Here is a 20,739-nt window from a genome sequence, read left to right on the forward strand (position 1 = left end):
CTCTTGTGTGCGACATGTGAGAAAGGGCAAATTAAAACAATGCTTGGATCTAATTTCCCACAAACTTTTCATCTTCATTGATAAATGAAATGTCCTCACAGTGAGAATAAGTGCAAGAATATATACATACACTCATTCCAGCTACTTTCATGTTGTAGCATCAAAACCTTAAATTCTCTTATCACACATTTGCAATACAAATCTGTCTCGTTGGTCCAATTTGCACATCTGAGCGACCAGTTTATGACAATGAAGATGAGAAGTGATTTAAAAAACAACAACAGCAAAGCTTTCATATAAAAGTTTTTGAGCCAGACAAGCCTCAGCACAGAAGCTGTTAATTGGCTTTTCATCCAGAAATCATCAACAATTCTGTATTTGTGTGTCTGCCATTTCTTCCTTTATTACTTTTTCTAAAGACAAATCACACCTTACAGCTTTGCTATTTTCTTGTGCTCATATTTTCCTGCCTTTTAATAAGGCAGAACTAAAACTTGAAATAGGGAGGCATTTCCTGCCAAACTGTCACCTCACTGTGTGATGTTGAACAAACAACAGAGACAAAATCATAGAGATGTTTTAGCTCTGATAAACACCGCTGGGCTGATTTTCTTATGTTTTGTTAAAAGCGTAGTTAAAATAATGTGTTGAAAACAAAGCTGATGTCACCCTCTTAACTCTTAAGCTTTATTAAAAGGATTTCTATTGGCTTAGTTGATTAGTTTCTTCCCTTTTGGCAATCAATGAAAAATAATAAATAAAATCAATATTATGCTCATCACTACACAGAAGCAAAACCATAATAGAATCTGAATCAGCTGAAATATAGAAATGAAATGACCAACAGATGGCAGTACGCAACCTCAAAATAACAGGGTTGTAATAGAAATAATCCAAGTTTGTTGAAGATACGTATACTTTCTATACACCAAATTTCTATAATACACTTCCATTACTGTAAATAGATAAAAGGACACATATGTATTTGGTTTTTCATGTCTGTTATAAAGATCAAGAATCAAACCTGGATCCAGTCTTTGGTGGGGCTTTTTGAAAATGTTTATTATTTATTTATTTAGGATTTTCCTGCAGACTAGATTTCCCTTGCTTTAGACATCAAAGTCCAAGAAAAGAGTGGTTTAAACGTGTGTTCGTCTATGTGTACAGCCAGGCAACCCCTCCAGGCCAACACATACGAAGGATAGATCTAAGACTTTGAAGAATAATCAACAGAAAATGTTAATCATGTTCTGGAGGCAGCATTGCTTCTGATAACTTTGGTCTCAAAGGAAAAGAGCTTTATGTATTTTTATGTAAGTGGAGGAAGGAAAACATATGCTTCTGGAATAGTAATATTATTTTTTTTATGTAAGATGTCTAAAGAATATAGAAAATTAATTTTGCAAAGTGCTACGAATAGACTTAGAAAACAATTGACCATGAGGACCAGATATTCATTGAGTTAATATTTATTTCCAGAGTATATATTTTATTTCAAATTTTATACTTGGTAGCTGAAGTAAAAGCCATGATGATGTTGTTATTTGCAGTAAAAGATAATACCTTTTTTTCAGAAGTTTTATCTTGCCAGAGTAATTACATTCTTTGTTTTTCTTGTCTGTGTTCTCTTTAATTTTCTCTCTTTGAGAATTAGCAGTCTCCTGTTGGCCATTAATTAATGTACACAAAACACAGGTGTACAAATAGACCCAAAACTGCAGATGTTGGCAGGCATGTATGTACTACACGTACCGGGAAGTATGAAGATAAACAGAATGTGCACGTTTAATAAAAACACAACAAAGTCTGTTTCTTTCTGCCTTCCCAGGGTCATGCTTGAAAAAGCATGGTGCAGCCTTTAGCCAAAAGCCATTAATATGAACATAAATCTAGTTTCTACAACAGTGATTGTGGAAAGGGTCTTATCGCAGCTTGAGGCAACATGCCAGGAAACATTAATAACTTCCAGCTGCTTAAAAGTATTACTTTATTGCATTTGTTTTATTACATGCTAAGTATTATTCATAAATCCAAACCCATGTTAATATGACAACTATTGGGCAAGGCAAGCAGAACTGACTGAAAGGGAAGAAGAAAATCTTGATTATCATCCATCTATTTCCTTCCACATACCCAATTCAGAGTTGTGAGGGCTATGGAGCCTATCCCAGGATCCTATCCTGGATAGATCGCCAGTCTGTTGCAGGTCTAACACAGAGAGACAGACAAGCATTTGTGCTCACATTCATCCCTACAGTTAATTTAAATCACCAGTTAACCTAACATGCATGTCTTTGAACTGTGGGAGGAAGCTGGAATACTCAGAGAGAAGCCACGTAGGCACCGTGAGAACATGAAAGCTCCAGCCTGCACTCAGTAGGAACTTGCAGTTCCACCTAAAATTTCTGTATTAAAAGCAGAAAAGGTTGACAGGTTCAAATATGTCACTGTGTTATCCCTGGACTACATTATGGGTAAAAAAAGAAAAAAGTCTGAAATCAGAATGTAATCTCCAACACAGTGTAAAGCGGTGGTGTTTAAAGCATCAGAGGATGCCTCTGGTTATTACTCTGTTCATCATATAGTGGAATGATTTAACTGGAAAATCTACTCCTGATGCCTGAAGCAAATATGCTATTTTCAATTTCAGAACACTATGGAAGACCTAAAAGATTCCAATAATATTGACAAATATTAAAAAAGACATCCCACTAGAAAGCAAGCTCACCGTAGTAGAAAGAAATACCTTAAAAGAACAGACGCATGCACACAAAGCAGCCACATACCTAATCAATATTCTGGTGACGTTTTCAGTCTTTAGAGGATGAATATACAATGCATTGTCTACTCTGCATCCACACTAATGAGCACAAGTATATGTAGGGAGGCAGTGATGTTCTTAACAAACCCCAAATTAAATACAGTGCCTCATTCAAAACCTCAGTAACAGTTGTCTTAGGCAATCATTTAACGTGCACTGTCAAGTTGAGTTATTTGGCACTGCTTTTACAGCCATTAAAATCCTATATTTTGCATGGGTAATGCAAATGTCTGGTCTGATGCTCACTATTATCCATATAAAGCTTCCCACAATGCAGCTGAACTATAGTGTGTAACCAAAAAAATACTTTTGTTTCATAAATCTGCATGAATATGTTGCAGCATCATTTTCTCCAGGGATGCTCACTTTCTCAATCAGATATAATACCATTGTTTCATTTACAGTAAACATAGCCTGATGGGGAATGCCAGTTGGTGGTTGATGAGAGCAAAGTTTGAACAATTTGTTTGTCTCTGTTAACGATCAAGACAGTTGTCTTATTTTATTTTTTCTTGCCGGGTGCAATTATCACAAGAATTTAATTTTGTGTGTACAAAGCAAAAAAAAGTTTTCACATGACTGTGAAACCTTACTGCAAGTACACCCTTACTGCTTCCATAGGAATTAACAGGGTTATCAGCCACCAAGTACAGATAATCAAATACTCTTGATTAATTGATCATCAGCAACTGTGATCATGTCTATAAAATTAAATTATTATATTCAGTATTATTTATGTAGCACCAAATCACAATAACAGTCAGCTCATTGTGCTTTGTATTGCAAGGTAAACACCCCACAAAAATAGAGAGAAACCCCAACAATCAAATGATCTTCTAGGAGCAAGCACTTGGAAACATTGGGAAGGAAAACTCCCTTTGAATAGGAAGACACCACTGGGAGAACCAGTATTGGGTTTGGCTGGTCTGGAACATTAAAACAGTGCCTCAATTTTCCCAGGAATGGATGTCAGATGTCAGACCGTGCAGTGCCCAGTGAAACTGCCAAAACATTTTTTTAAAATTAAAAGCTACATTTCAAACTCATCTACAGGCTTCAGTTAGCATGTTAAATATTAAAATTCCCAAGGGCACAAATAGAAAAGTACCAAACAAGCACGGCTTATTTGGAAGACAAACAAGCCATGCTTGTTCTTAAAATAACATGACAGCACATCTTAGATTTGCATTTGTACAAACCACAAAACTTTAGATTTTTCAGTCATTGAGTTGACCACGAACTCTTCTGTATTCCAAAATATTCAAGAGTCAAATGTGAGGCTGTCTGAGAGCTAAGGCTTGCCCAAAACTGGGTAATGTAACAGGGCAGTGATCCCAAGCACAGTAGAGTAGACAAAAAAAAAGTAGGTGTCACAATGACAGATTATTAAATTATTTTCCTGGAGTATTTTCACTATGCGTTTCCTTATAATTTACTTTCTTATTTACTTCCTTACTCACTAGAGAGTTTATTCACATACGTCTTAAACCTTAGAGCTCCAATTTTTGATTTGTAGTTGTCGACAAATTAAGCAAAAAGCCCAACAAATGTCAATAGATTAGAATTAGCTTATTTGCAAAAATCTGGCACAGAAGCATTTGCCACCATATTTGGAACACAGCCTTGGTCAATTTGATTAGTTGCGTGTGATGAGCTTCGACAGTAGCAGAACAGCAGATTTCTAATGTGTAACAACTGTTTCAACTTCAGTAGATAATTCTGAGCCCATGTGCAATAGGATCTTATGACTTGCACGTAATTATTTTCCAACAGAAACTTTCTGGACCCACTGAGTTCCTCAGATGAAGACCCAGGTGTCGGCCAGATTTCATTAAGAATAGACAAGAACTTTATTGGAGGCAGAAGGAAGGGTGTCACAATAGTCCAAATCTATTTTTGTGAACCAAACCGGGCAGGTTCTGACTGGGGAGCACATCGAGAAAATACATTCTCAGGGCCAGTCAGTGCTTTTCACATTGATAAAGTACCTGTCTTAATTAAGTTTTAGTGTCGGGGAACTGATTTTTACTTTGTATTGAAATAAATGAAAGCCTGTGGCTGCAGGGGAAAACCCATTTATCAATATGAGAAGTCTGAAAGAAAAGAAAGTGTTTCAAAAGCTTGAATTCTGCATCTGTAAAACATTTATTGATTGAGTGATATTGATAAATCACCCTATTAAATAGCAAATGTAATGTGGTCATTTGGAATCAGGGCAGTGGGTTAAAAGTGGGTAGATTCACTTAATAACCCTTCGATTATCTAAACAGACTGTAGTGCATGCACACACACACACAAACATATATATTAAGTTATTCTAGATTCTATGTTTTTCCATCTGTCATCACCACCACCATCATCATGATCATAATCAGCTTTCTGCTTTCATATAGGTGTGGGCCAGCAACTTTCTTCCTAATGAGCCGGCCCTGTCAGACCGCTGTCAGAGAGCATACTATCAGAAACACAGAGAGCCATTGCTGCTGCAATATGCCAAACGGGAGGCTGAGAAAAAGGTACGGCTCACATATAAACACATTGTTTTGGTAACCTTTAAAACATGTGAACATTTTTGAAATAGTAATTTGTAATCTGTAATTTAATACATTTTAATTCACAAAATAAACAAACAAAATATATAATTAATAATGTTTCTGAATGATTAGTTACGCCATCAGTTGTTTATTCAATAATTACATTTGGGTAATTTAAAATAATTATATTATTAATTGTATATGGAATTATAACAGCAAGACTTTCTTTTGCCGTGTGTCTAAAACTGTTGGACACAGAGATGGGTGAAGGTGTACTGTGGTATCTGTGCCATGGCAGGACCCTGTTTTAATATAGTATGCACCCTTTAAGCAAAATTTTCCATTGTCCAGTTTTAAGGTTGTGGATGAGTAGATTTTAAGCATGGTTTGTTAAATCCTACACTGTAGTTTTGGTGCATAAACCAAACTCATTCCATTGTGTAATTTTGTAATTATCTTTTAAGAAAAGTTTATGTCTGTGAAGGTTCTCAGTCATCCAGGTCATCGTAGTCAAAGGAGCTTGCAAAGAAAAGCATCTGGACTTCGAACGCCCTCTCACATCCTGGGCCATCTGACCTCAGGAATTCGCATGATAAGGTGGGGCCAGGTTTCACAATGAGCTCACCCGAAACTCTGGCTGATTGTGACCCACACCCGCTTTCACACCTTGGCTCAGGCGATTAGAGGATCATCAGGGGGTCCTTTTGTCCCTCTGTGGGGGGAAACTCCCACTAGGTTTAAATCTGGGACTCCCCACCATTTGACCTTAGAACTGAAGAAGCTTCTCGGATGAGAGGTGAAATGTCTTCAAGCAACTTAAAGAAGTCCAGACGCTTTTCTTTGCAAGCTCCTTTGACTAAGAGAAGTTTAATTACCTGTCAAGTTGCTATTTAATAACAGTGGCTATTATAAGGTGTTCCCAAAGCTTGTATTTTACTCTTCCTGTGAGGTCAGGTTATTATCAGATTCAAAATTTCTAAAGCCATGAATTATGGAAAGTGTATCCAGTGTATTATCCAGAAATTGATGTCTAATGTGTGCTCCACAAGGAGATGTTCTGCCATCCATTTCAGATAAAGCATTCCAAATTTGGCATAATAATGGTTTGAAGTTTTTTTACAATTTATTTTCAGGAGAAACTCTTAACACCTTTGACGCTCTGATGAGAGATTACAATATACCAACCTCACATATGTTTAGATACCTGCAAATACGAAGTTTTGCAAAAACATTGTTTCCTTCTTCCCCCTACCTACCTCCTAAAAATCAAGTGGATACCATTTTGGAAATAGATCCTTTTGGCAAAAGGAGAATCTCCGTCATATACAAACTGATACAGAGCTTAAGGCCTATTACTTGGGAAAAAACTAAAAATAATTGGAAAAAAGACATTGGGGTGGATTTATCTGATGATGAGTGGAGATCTTGTTTAAATCGTATACATACTTCCTCCCTTTGCATTCGCCATGGTTTAATTCAGTTTAAAATTCTTCATTGTCTTCATTATACAAGAGAGAGGCTTTCAAATTTTTTCCCAGAAGCCGATCCTGCCTGTCCCAGGTGTGGACATAATCCAGTAAATGAGGGTCACATGATGTGGTCTTATCCGAACCTGGATAATTACTGGGGAAATATATTTAAAGTATTATCTCATATCAGTGCGCAGAACTTAGTGCTTGATTTCCGCATTGGCATTTTTGGAGTTATGCCATCTCAATACAAAATGAGTAAATCTCAGGAAAATGCCATAGCATTTGCTACATTGCTTGCCCGTAGACTTATTCTATTCCACTGGAAGTCTGATAGGGCTCCTTCATACATACAATGGTTAAAGGAGGTGCTTTTCTTTTTACCACTGGAAAAACTTAGATACAGAGTTCTCCCATCACAACAAAAATTCTCTGCGACTTGGAACCCATTTATTGACTATATAAAAACGTATTTTCCAGATGTGTGACATACATTTTTTGTTTGTTTTGTTTTGTTTCTCTTTATATGAGCCTCGGGTGGGGAGGGAGGGGGGGTTTCTTTTTTGTTTGTTCTGTTTTGTTTTTTGTGTATAATGGCAACGTTTCCATTATGTATTGTGACCATGATTTGTGAAAAAAAATAAATTTAAATAGAAGTTTAAAAAAAAAAAAAAAGAAAAGAAAAGAAAAGGAGATGTACAAGAGATGCGGTCTCCCAGGTCAAATATGCAACTCAAACCATAATACATGATTCCGAAGGCCTGTTTAATCAAATAATTTGCTTAATATATTACTTCAGTTATTTTTTTGATATAATGTTAATGGAAATTCCTCAAAATGCAGGATGCCTGCAAATCTCTGCCGTAGTGTTTTTCTCACCATGACTGCCCTCTTTATCCGTCTACTTTACTACACTTTTCTGCCATGCTGCTCTTTTCCTCTCTCTTACTTATACCTCACCATTCTCTTTTGATTTCCCATCCACATCCTCTGCCTGTCTCTTGGTCAGTGAAGCGTGTGATTGGACAGCAGAGATGCTCATTAGCATAATGCTGCAGCATCAATCTTCAACCTGCCAGAAGATCAGGAAAACTCAGTGTGGGTGTATTTGAGTGATCTTTCAGTCATGTGTACAGCATCAGCAGCAGTAACCACTAAAGACAGCACTGAGTACATTTAGCAGGTTGGCAAATGTCTTATTAGTGAGCATACACTTAGCAGAAACCCAGAACGAACTGGGAGTGAATTTTTACATCTCTATCTGAAACCATGGAGAACTGGCTTACTTATGCCACTTTAATATACTTAACCTCAGGTTATATTCACAGCTAAAACCCTTTTTTTTGGAAACCTGCTTCACTTTTGTTTATCCACCCATAAGCTACCCAAATACCGTATTTTTTAGACCATAAGGCACACCGGATTATAAGGCGCATTAAACGAAAAAAAAAAAAAGCAGATCAAATTTTACTCAACTCATTCTTCTTGCTTCCTCCACTTCCATACCATTGATTAATCAATGTTGAATTCCCTCGCAGCTCCTCCATTCCTGTGTTGTTGCAGTATATTAATGACTAACCTTGTATTGTGGATTAATTATCTCAGTTCTCCTGACTGAAGTTTGGTCTGTTTACAGCATTGGGAACTTTTATCGAGTGGAAAAAAGCGTTCACCCTCCAGCTTCACTGTGTTTATGTTATGCTAACATAGCTGTGTCGCTAGCAATCACGTAGCACATTATTATATACCAGCTAGCCGAACTTCAGTAACCCTACAAACGTCACTGCTGTTTACTTTCCTGTCTACATTTATGTTGGAAGTGACAGCAGAGCTGTACGTTTTAATTTTTTCAGAAATCTCTCAGTCAGAACATGGTATATAATGTTTAGGTGGAAGCTAGTGAGCTAACTTCCTGCTAACTTCTAACTCTGTTAAATTTAATAAATTCTATTTTCATGGATGCCTGGATGTTAAATTTAATTGTTACACCTGGTAAAGCAGCAACGCTGATCATTTTATTAAAGATGAAAGAATTTAGACAGTGTTTAACTCTCAGTGATGCCGCAGTGTTCCTTTGGGACCTAAAGATGATGGAGTTTTGGACCCAGATTACTCCACGAGGCTCCTGACTACGGTAGCCATAATGCTCCAACAATCCATCAAGCAGTGCAGCTTCGTAGCTTACCAAAGTCATACTAAAACATTTCTTGACAGATTTTTGAGCGCCGTGTACCACATAAAATCGGTTCGAGGTCAGTAAGCACAACCAGAATTCATACATAAGGCGCACCGGATTATAAGGCGCACTGTTGATTTTTAACAAAATTAAGGGATTTTAAGTGTGCCTTATAGTGCAGAAAATACAGTATGCTACCAGTTGATCTTGTTGTAATGAGATTACCTAGCTGTGCCTTCAGTTTTAGACTTCCACCTGTAAGATGTTCTTGTAGTTTGATGTAAATTTACTGGGGCAACTATTCCCAATTAAAGTAATGATATCACATTACTAATATCACAAACTATATTTTCTACCAAGATGACAAGAATGACTACACTCTCATGTCTATATTAAACCTGATATTAAAACCTGCAGACAATAAAGTCAGAATTCTGACTTTTTTCATAATTCTGAGAAAGAAGACAGAAAATCAGGACTTTCTAAATAAATGTCTTTCGTTTGTTAATTCCTGCCTGCATCCTGTGTAAGGATCTTGGGCCCTCTTCATCACATTTCTCACACTATGTGTAACCTACACACCGTGACAGTTAATTGCCTTGACTTCACTTTTTTCTATATATTATAAAGGGGAAGTGCACAACAATAAATATACAACATTATTAAATAGTGATGATCATGGTAGTTAGTTTTTGTTTTTGTTTTTTTTTACCAGAGTAGCCAGAGTAGCTCTTCCTTTTAATCAGCAGTGTTTGCATACTTAATGCACAGGCCTTGAAAGACTGATACCAATCATTTTATATAAGTATTTGCATTTCATTTCATTTTTTATCCATAATGTTGAACTTTTTTATTTTACTTTTTAGTTAGGATGATTCATCAGTTAACATTTATGAACACACACATACACACGTGCACATGCACACATAGACTCAAATAAGCCTTTTAAATATAAAAAGACCCTTAACTTCTTTTCTGTTAGTTGCTAAAGTTTCACTTTTGGTTTGTAAACTGTTCATTTTCCTGCTCATTTACCGTAAATTGTGGTCATTATTATTTTGATTAGATATTAAAAATGCAGCTGAAAATCACATACAAGTAGACAGTGATAGTTTTCTACTTGTAGCCTACTCTTGAATTGAAAGCGTTTTTGTTTTTTTTGTAGTTGTTTTTTTTTTAATGCCAAAAAAGTATTTCAAGTTTAAGAATGGGTGAAGAGCGTGTCAGATTAACTGCAAGGAGTAAAGTAAGATGGAGGCAGAGAAGCAAGTAGATGGAACGAGAGACAGAAAGAACAAAAGAAGCCTGCAGGAGTCGAGTGGAGAGAGAGAGAGGAGTGAAGGCACAAATAGAGATGCAAAGTCACAAAGAGAGAAAGACGTGCAGGTGAGAGGAAAAAAGAGAAAATCAGACAGCCTCTGATTCATTCAGGGAATGAGCTGACCTGTTCTACTGGGAGTGTGTGTCTGTGTGTGAGGGAGATAGAGAGGATAGCATTAAGGCTTTGAGAAGAGCAGAGTAGACACTTGAATCTCCTAGACAGGTACTCATGGGGACTGACCTTTATAAAATCAGTGTGAAAGTAGAAGTGTGTGTGCAAAAAAGCCTTGTCGTCTTCTAACGTCTCTCTCCTTCTCTCCCTCTCGCTGGCTCCTTGCTCCTGTCTCTCTGACCTCGTGGTTAGGACCTTAAATTGGCACACTGCCGTGTTTAGAGGAGTCTGAATTGGTCTTCGGCTCCCAGGTGACACTCTTGACTTTGAAACAAAAACTTTCTAAGCTAATTGAATAAAACTCCTTGGGATTTGCTGTCCGTGAAGTGTCTGTTTTACGCCACCCTTCGCTTCCTCTCTGTCATTTAATAGCACCTCCTCTTCAATCTTTCCTCACCATTCTGGCTCTCAGTTTTCCATCTTCATTGTGTTTCTCTGTAATTCTGTTGAAAGCACTGAAGACAAAAGAACTTGAGTAGGCTTGAGGATAAAGAATAAAAAAAATGAGTGTTAATAGAACAAAAATAGAAGAAACTACGTAGATATATGTAGCGTAAGTGCTTTTAGGTTAAAAAAATGTAATGGTTAAAAGCATAAAATGTGAGTCATGCTGATTTGATTAAATAATTTGCATTATAAAATATTATACTGTTTTCTTTACAGTGTTGCTCTACATCATCCCTTTTAAAAGATAAATAAATAAAGTGTATGTGGTGAAACAGAAGCCATGGTCTCTGTGGTATTACTCCAGGCACTAAGTAGAATTCTATACAGCAAATTCACTTGATTAGGAGAACTGAACATTTTGTGATTCTGTTAGATTACTTTGTGTTTTCCCCCCACAGTTATTTAACAGCACATTATTCCCTGTAGATCCATTAATTATGCGCTAATGCCTTTCTGGGCAAGCTTGTTCAAACCTGTGGAAGAATTATAGCTCCGACTCTTATCTGGCTAGAAGTGTGATTACTGATAATTAGGTTTATAGTAGTATTGCACAACAACTCTAGTTCTGGGGTTAGAAACACAGTGATGGGAAATGACAGAATGAGTCACAATACATTATTTTCTGCTGGTGTGGGGGATGTCTTGAATACCTGGAGGAAATCCAGGGTCCAAAACTCAGCAATCACCGCACAGAAGGTGCAACAAGGGTGAACAACATGCTGGTAGAAACATGTTCAGTATTTAAACCTTTGAACTATTGTTAATTTTTTTCTGTTAGTCTAACTCCCTTTGCTCAGGTTGGATTGTAGGTATGTTGCTAGACTCTGATAAGTTATGATTTCTGATGTGCAAATGGTTGCAAATAAAAGGAGTGAGGGAAATCAAAAATCAGGCAAACTAGGTGTACACTGAATAAATAAAGCACCTTTCAAAAACAGAATTTGCAAAGTGCTTTCAGAGGCAAGTACAAGTAGAAATTTGAAAAGAAAGCCAGAGGTTATGGCCAGAAATAAAACTGTAAAATTAAACTGAGGATAAGAGACAGAAAAACACTGCGTACAAAATACACAAGACAGTCAAAAAAGATAGACAAATAACAACAAAATAAAGAACAAGAAAGAGAGCGCAAACATCACATAAAAGCAAGTTTATGAAAATGTGTTTTTTGGAATTAATTTGAGACAAGTCACAGATTTTCCAAGACTTATATACTCAGGTGAGTTATTCAAAAGGATATTCTAAGCCTTGACTTTGGAAACACCAGGAGGGCAGCACTTGAGGATCTAAGGCTGTAAGATGGCTGATATCGGGGTAACACATCTGCTATGTAGCCTGGAGCCAGATCAAAACATGCTTTAAAAGTGATAAGTAAAATTTAAAAACAATCTCAAAATTACAAGAAGCCAGTATAGAGAAGGTAGGTGTATTTATTTCCTTTGACAATGCATTGTGTTGAGTTGTTGATCTGTGTATTATTTTATTATTGTCTCTTACAAACCTTATGATTATACACAGCACACTATAAAATCATTTTAGTACCATTTTGAGAGATGTGATTCACTGAGTGCTCCATTCAGCATTATCAATTTAACACAAACTTTACTTTTGCAGTTAGAAGAAAGGATTTACCAGAGCCTATCAGTGATCCTTGGATTGTTTCTGCTCGTTGACTTGAATTCAACTTATTCTTATTTGAGACTTTCCAAATGTACTGCTGCTACGTCTTTTTAGGCAAGCGAAATCACACATCATACAAGCCTGTGTGCAGTGTGTCAATTAGGTGCTATGGATGATGGAAACCAAGAAGTGCAGTTGTACAGCTCATGATTTTGGCTTTCTGCCACAGTTCTTTTCAGTCTCATACACTCACAGATCAGATTTCAGATTTCCAGCTCTTATAAATTCACTCTTCACCTGGTAGTACTAAGCAACAGACAGGCATCTTAGCTTCATATCTTTGGTTAAAGAACCCTTTGAGGTGTTAATTTATTAGGTCTGTGCTTTGATAACACTAAGCAGTGAGTTCTGTTAGGAAATACATGCAAACAAACAGAACCTGGAAGTAAAATGCAAAGAGGAAAAAAAGATTGCATGTATTCTGTTGGGATTACTATGAAGCCAAGATGCATCAGATTCATGCTAGTGATTTAACACACACACAAGCATGCGCACACACTTATCTATTTTTGATGGATTGTAATAGCAAGGTCAGGGCTTGTTTGTGCCCATTCATCAGCTTGTTAATTCTTGGCTTCAGACACATTTTGCATATAAACAATTTATGATAATTAGGCTACTTGCTGCGAACAGCCAAACTTGACTGACCCATTATATTACCATTTTGAACCCACTTTGTTAAAACATGCTCTTTTCTTTTTTTTTTTTTTTCTTTTTTTTTTTTAAACTCTGGCTCCTTTTTCTAGTGTAATAAGCTAAAGGGATCAAATTACTACTTTCAACATGTGTAGGACAATTTTAGTTTAGCAAACATAAGTGTGAATGTTTTTGTGTAGCATCGGGTATATCTTTATGTATCATGGAAATTTTCTTTTCTCTTTTTTTTCTGTTTGCATAATATAAGACAGCAAAACCCTATACAGATATACAGTATCTGTATGACACATACCATAAAAGGTATAATTACAGTATACAATAATGTGGAAGGTTTTTTTTGTTAGGAAAATGGGAAATGGGTGTGGTGCAAAACATGAAACAAATGGAGATGCACAATATAAGGCAAAAACTAAGTTTGTACAATTTAATGGGCTTGAAAAATCAACATTTGGTATGATCCCCTTTTATTATCCAACATAGCATGAACTGTCTTCATAGCTTCTTGAAGGGCTAGTGCCTGAAATGCAGCCCTAAACCATGACAGAGCCTCTATTGTATTTTACAGTCAGCTGCAGACTTTTACTGTTTACCTTTCTCAAATTTCAAATTTGGATTTATCACTCCATAAGACCTGTTGCCACTGATCTTTCTCGTCAGTTCTTGTGTAGTTTGGCAAACCTCAATTTTTGTCTCCTTGTTTTTCTTGCTTACGAATAGCTTCTTGACAACCAATCTTTCACTGAGACCATTTCTGATGAGGTATCAGTAGATGGGTCAGATGCACCTCTCAGGTCCTGTGTCAGGTCTTTGCTGCACTTTTTCCTATTTCTTAAGGAAATAACTTTCAGATACTGTTTATCTGTTGTAGGTCAATTTTGTAGCCCTGTTCCTTTTTTTGTCGTCTAGTTGTTTGATTTCCTCAAAATTCTTAAGGACACACTTAACATCCTGGTGAGATATCCCAAGCTTTTTGATAACAGCTCTTTGGGAATCACCTTGTTGATATGAAAATACTATTTTATGCCTGTCAAAGTGTTATCTTTGGCTTTTTCATAAATTCAAGGAAAGCACGTGACCAAAAATACCTAAAGATACAATTAAATGTTGCTTCTTTGCTTTGTTGTCTGTTAAGGGTACATGGGACACTGTTGAGTCATGGAGTCACTGGAGTGAAAATGAATGTAAATCAGTCAATGTACAAAGAAAAGCTTTGGAAGTTATTCAGAAAGGCTGAAGAAACTATTACTAAGGCAACTTTAAAAATATAAAAAAGTTTGGCTTATTGGAACTGAGATTTAAATAAAACCTTGGAGGCTAAAGACTTTTGCACAGCAGAAGTAATTTTGGTTTGTAAAAATGGTAATGTGATGACCTCATGAAGTATCTGGGAAGCCACTTTAGCTTTGTATCAGCAATTTAGGCTTCATATTATTGATATTTAATACATAATTCTGCTTCTTTGCACACTTTAAAACATGTTAATCTGTATCCTCTTAGGAACGTGTTGTGGTGGAGAGTTCTGATTGGCTGGCAGTGGTTCCATATTGGGCAACTTGGCCCTATCAGACATTGTTGTTACCAAGACGACATGTCCTCCGATTCAGTGACTTGACAACAGTGGAAAGAGAGGGTAAGTGTGTGTGTGTTTTAAGACTGTCTGTGTGTAAGGATTCTTACAGAGTTAGTGACTGAGAGAGTGATACAGCAATTTAGAGTTCTCTGAGGTGAAACTGTGATTGAGTGAAGAACCTGCAGCTTTGATTTCTGATGTGTATCAACTTCAAAGTAGAAAAAGTATATAATTTTAGACCCTTTTACACACTTTAAGTTCAAAAAGTGTTGTCTAAGCTGTTTAAGTACTATGTAACTACAGAAGAGTATTGCCTTTTAATACATTTGTCAAATTCTCCACTATGTGAAATTGTTGTAACTGATTACTTATTCATTTGTTATTGTTAGGCAATTTCTTTTTATAAAATAATGATTAACTTTATCTTTCGGTTTTCGTGTTAACACTATTCCAAGTAATTAATCACTGTTAAAGTATGGTTTAATGGCTTACATGCATTTAAGGTTAAATACATTATAGACATTATATACTTGATTAAAATTGCAAATACATCACCTTTTCTCCAACATATAGGCCAATGACAGAATGTTTTTGAACTGTGTGTTACAAATATTTTAGCTCTCAAAGATAAAGATAGATAAAGATAAAATTAAAGAAGAGATCATATTTTAGATATTAGAAGTTTACTGTTTACAGTTTACTTTGAATAGTTTTTTTTAATTTATCTGTCGTGTTTGTTTGTGTGTGTGTGTGTGTGTGTGTGTGTGTGTGTGTGTGTGTGTGTGTGTGTGTGTGTGTGTGTTTGTAATTGTTTGTATACTAATAATTATGGACTTTTTTCTGAGTTTTATATTCCAGTTTCCCTCCAAAATACAAATTTTTATTTTTTCATTTTTCAGTTCAAAGCTTTTTTGCTTGCACATTTGTTTCATTTGCGCACAGGTATATAAGTATATGTAAATGTATTTATGCTCCCTATTTTCCACACTATTTGCCTTTAGTCATTATATCTATTTCTGTGTTACTGTTTGTCAGGTCTGGCTGCCATTATGAAGCGACTACTGACCAAATATGACAATCTGTTCGAAGTCTCTTTTCCATACTCCATGGGCTGGCATGGTAAGACAAAAAGTGGGATGGTCAGGGGGGAATTAAAAAGAAACAGCTCTGGCATAAATATTTTTATGATATTTTAAGAGAGTGAAAGAAATGTGAGAGACAGATGGCAGAAAACTTTCAAGATACTTTTAGTTTAAATAAATAGATGGATGTATCACATGTAGACTACTACAAAATATTGTATATATTGTATATATCCATATAATAATATTTGGAAAATGACACAGATTGTATATCTTTGCCTCTGTGAACTGTCACAATGGATTTTAAATTAGTCAATCAAGGTGTGATTGAAGTGCAGACTCTCAGCTTTAAATCAAGGGGTTTACTAAACGTATTGCCTTAACTGTTCAGCAATTATAGCCATTTTTATACAGTGCCCCATTTTCAAAATTAACTGAACAAACTAACAATTTTAAATATTAGGAGGTTTTCACTACTTTGCAGTCAGTTACTGCCTGACATCTAGAACCCACGGGCATCACCAAATGATGCATTTTCTCCTTTGAGATGCTTTGCTAGGCCTTTACTGGCCTATCTCTTGTTCTTTGGTTTTGTCTTTAGCAACCGAAGCGCATGCTCTATTGGTTGAGATCAGGTGAGTGACTTGGCCGTTAAAGGATGTCCAATTCCTTTTCCTTGAGAACCTCTTTGTTCGCTTTTGCACTGTGCTTTGGGTCATTATCAATTTATACTGTAAAGTTCCATCTAATCAATTTTGCATGATTTGACTGAATCTGAGTGATCAGCTAGTGCAGTTATTATAGAATAATCTATAAAAATGTGTGTTTTCAAGTGTTTTCATAGTCAGTATTTAAATGATTTCTCATACCACACCAAATTGGCACCAATGAGAAGTCATATGGAAGGAGGGTGATTAAAATTCTGTCACACCTTATGTTTTTGACAGCCCTGCAGATTTTTAATACTGAAAATCCACCCCACTTTGACCTCATATGCTTTATATTTTCTGCAACACAAGATTAAAGATGCCACTTCTTGCCTTTTTCCTTACATCCTTCTCTCCCATATGGTTTTTCTTTGAGCTTTCAATTGCTTTTCTCCACCTCTTGTTATATTTAATTATTTGTGCCACCCTTTCTCCATTAAGTCAACGTTCACCCTGTGACATGCTTTTTAATAATGGCAGATCGGCATAATTAACATGCAGAGGACTTCTCATCCCCAGTCTTCCACCTATCTCCTTGATCGGTCTTTTCTCCTCAACATAATTTTGCAAAGGCACTTCATCATACACCAACACAAAATGAACATATGAATATTGATCAGCTCGTCCAATGTCACCGGAAAGATATATGTTCGTTAAGGTGCAACACACGTTTTCTGATGTTTAGATAGCTCTTGCTGCAATTGCATCATCTCTGCTGTAATAAATTAGTTGATAAAGTCTCAGCTTTGACATCAGCCACTTACTGTGTTACCACTTTAGTGTGCACTCAGACACATTGAAATATTTACATTTTTAAAACTTCTACAAAAGATACAACCTTTTTGTCTCTTATGTAAAACAGGAGATCTTAGGCTATGTTCACACTGCAGGTCTTAATGCTCAATTCCGATTTTTTGATCAAATCCAATTTTTTTGTCTGCTCGTTCACACTACAAATAAAATGTGACAGCAAACGTGCTCTAGTGTGAACGCTCAAAGCGGCCCGCATGCGCAAAAGAAGACGTCACACACAACGCGCTCTGTTTAGACCCAGACCAAACAGTATTGTTCAGACTTTACGTTTCCCAATTTTGCCTCAAGTTATAAAGTTATTTTGTTATTTACATATGGCCTAATAATGATCCTTATTGCTGTTTTAGAGAGGAGCCGTGCTTCAAAGGATGCAGATTTCTGTCAGAATCTGCAGATTATACAGTACAAATAAAATGTTCATCTACACTGGATTGCTAGGAAGCGTTCACGATGTCTTCTCGGGCGCTGATAATTGGCGTCTGTCTTGTGACATGACCATTCAAACAGCAGACGCTTTCTAAAACATCAGATATGTATCGGATTCAGTACCACATAATATAGTGACCCAGATCGGATTTGAAAATATCGGATTTGTGCTGTTCACACTGTCATACCATGATCGGATATGGGTCGCATAGGGTCAAAAAAGTCGGATTTGATGCGCTTTCGCCTGCAGTGTGAACGTAGCCTTACAGATAAAGAGGACTCACACATGGTGTAATTTATACTCATTCAGTCTGGCATATGTTAAATGATGAAGCTTTTTAAATTTATTTTTTTAATAAAGGCATACTGACTGAATGTTATCATATACAACATTTAGTTTTGAATTGAGATTCTACTTAAACATATTTGATTGTTTTCTAATTGCCTTTTTGGCCAGGTAGGGTAGGAATAAGATGTAATCACCTCAGAATCTTAGTTTCCTTGCAATCAGTGTTTTCCATATTTACTCTTTTTAGCTCTGTTTTGGTTCCCTTTGGAAAAATATCAGCATGCTTTGCAGTTAACTTTGTCTGTTTACCATTTTATGCAGGGATGAAAGTGTTGAGACGCACCTCTTAATCATGCTTTATTCTGTTTCTTGCCACGGGTGTATAAAGTCATGCTCAGCCTCCCAGACTGTCTTTACAAACAATTATGAAAGAATGGTTTGTTCTTAAGAGGTCACTGAGCACGGTACTGCAATAGGATGCCACCACTGGAGCAAGTCGTTACTGCAGCAAGTCGTTCTGTGTAATTCCATTCCTTATATATATTCATTGAAATGACCAAATTCCACCAAAATAAGGCTTGGCGACCTCCATGTTACCCACCATGTTATTCTCAACCATTTGGTGCCTAAAATTGTACTCATTTAAATTGACCATTGAATACTTTTTTTTCTACTTTGAATACAAAAAATCAGACTGAACTGAAATGTTTTATTTTAACTATTTTTTAACCAGTGGTTGCACACAGAGATATTTCACAAATGACTATACTGTTACCGCATTTTTTTGACATCCTCCTTGTGAAATCCAAACGACATCGAGTCTCATTCCCTTGCTTGTTTGAAACTCCCACTGTCGCCACATTTTCCCCTATAGTAGTATATAAAAACACATGCTAGGTAGAAAGTGTTCCAGTTGGGAAGGGGAATTAATGATGCATTCGCAGTGTGTGGGAGAAAACGCCCCCACAGTGAATTACACGCAGACTGGCTTAATTTTATTATTATTAATATGCAGTTTATACTCCGTGGTTACAATATAGCCTTTTGAACCATCGTATGTGGAAAAACTTGCGATACATAGAGTATATTTGATATATCGCCCACCCCTACACCAAAATGGACCACCTCCATACACCCCCTGCCACCTGCTCTTGGATCAAAGATTTCCTCAAAAACCAGCCTCAATCAATCCAACTCAACCCCCACCCCTCGTCCCCGCTGTCACTCAGCACCAGATACCCTGTACACATATGACTGCACACCTACCCACCTAACCAACCTAATCGTCAAGTATGCCAAAGACACCACTGTGGTTGGGCTCATCTCTGACAGAGATAAGACAGCGTATATGGCAGAAGTACAGAAGTTCAGAAAATAACCCAAAGCTGAACATCCTTAAAACAAAAAAACTCATAACGGACAGATAGGTCTACTCTCCTCTCATTATAATTGGAGAATGGGTGAAATCTGTCTCCACCTTCAGGTTTCTGGTCACCCACCAGTGGCTGCACTTCCTCTGTGTCCTGAGGAAGAATAACCTGGACCAGATGCTGCTGTCCTTCTACTGCTCCTCAGTAGAGATCGTGCTCTCCTACTGCCTGGGTGTTTTTACGCAGGGACTACAACTGAGAACAGGAAGGCTGCACAGAGGGTAATTAACACTACCGCCACAAAAAATCATTGGCTGCCTTCCGCTACCCCTGGAGACCATTTCTGGATTCTCCTGTCTCATGAAAACCAGGGCCATCACAGGTGACCCCTTCACCCCGCCCACCAACTGTTTGACCCGCTGCCCTCTGGTTGGTGCCTCAGGTCAATCAGGTCCCACACCTCCAGACTCACAAATAGCTTCTTCCCGTGGGCCATTTGGATTGTCAACAAACACTATCTTCCCACACCCTACCCCTCGCCCACCAGCATTGCCTTATCAATCTGAGCTATGGTCTAAGTAACCTTAACCACTCAGGCCACTCACACGCAGTCTCTTTTCAGACCAAGTCTTTTCTTTGCACTGCCTTCAAGCACTTTGCAACTATTTTGTTCTCCAATGTGTGCCTTTCTCTTATTTTTGTATATATCCCTCTTGATTGTATATATTTCTCCTGTTTGCTATTTATTCCTACTGTCTACTATTTATATTTTATTCTGGCACAGTTGGTGTTAAGCACCTACAATTTTGTTGTACATGTACAATAACAAATAAAGGACTATTCTATTCTACTCTATTCTATGCTATGCTATGCTATTGTGAAGTGGACATGTTTAGGAACTGCAATAATTTAGTCAAGACCATGTACAGATACAGAATAGGGTCGCTGAGTGCTGATAGCATTGTGCATAACAGCCACCAATGTTATGGTGTTACAACAATTGCAGAGTTGCAAACCTCCTTTGGCATTAACATTATGGCTAGACCTTCATGACATGGGTTTCCATGGCCAAGCAGCTGGATGAAAGCATTACATTATGGAGTGGTTTAATGCACTCCATCCACCATTGGACCATTGAGCAATGGAAGTGTTCTCTTTGGATTAATTGTGCATCTAGGGCTGCAGTTTTAATCTTAATCATGATTTTGG

The 20,739-nt window shown here is 36.9% G+C and overlaps 1 protein-coding gene across 1 annotated transcript in view; it reads left to right on the top strand.

The window, feature by feature from the left end:
- The window catches only part of galt (galactose-1-phosphate uridylyltransferase), a 65,375-nt gene that overhangs the window by 13,390 nt on the left and 31,246 nt on the right, over positions 1-20,739 (top strand). The window contains 3 exon segments of the mRNA XM_085164554.1: positions 5,215-5,337; positions 14,771-14,903; positions 15,879-15,962. Coding sequence (XP_085020680.1) covers positions 5,215-5,337; positions 14,771-14,903; positions 15,879-15,962 — 340 coding nt within the window.

The sequence above is a fragment of the Neolamprologus multifasciatus genome, chromosome 7 (genome assembly GCF_963576455.1).
Source record: "Neolamprologus multifasciatus chromosome 7, fNeoMul1.2, whole genome shotgun sequence".
NCBI classification, from domain to species: domain Eukaryota; kingdom Metazoa; phylum Chordata; class Actinopteri; order Cichliformes; family Cichlidae; genus Neolamprologus; species Neolamprologus multifasciatus.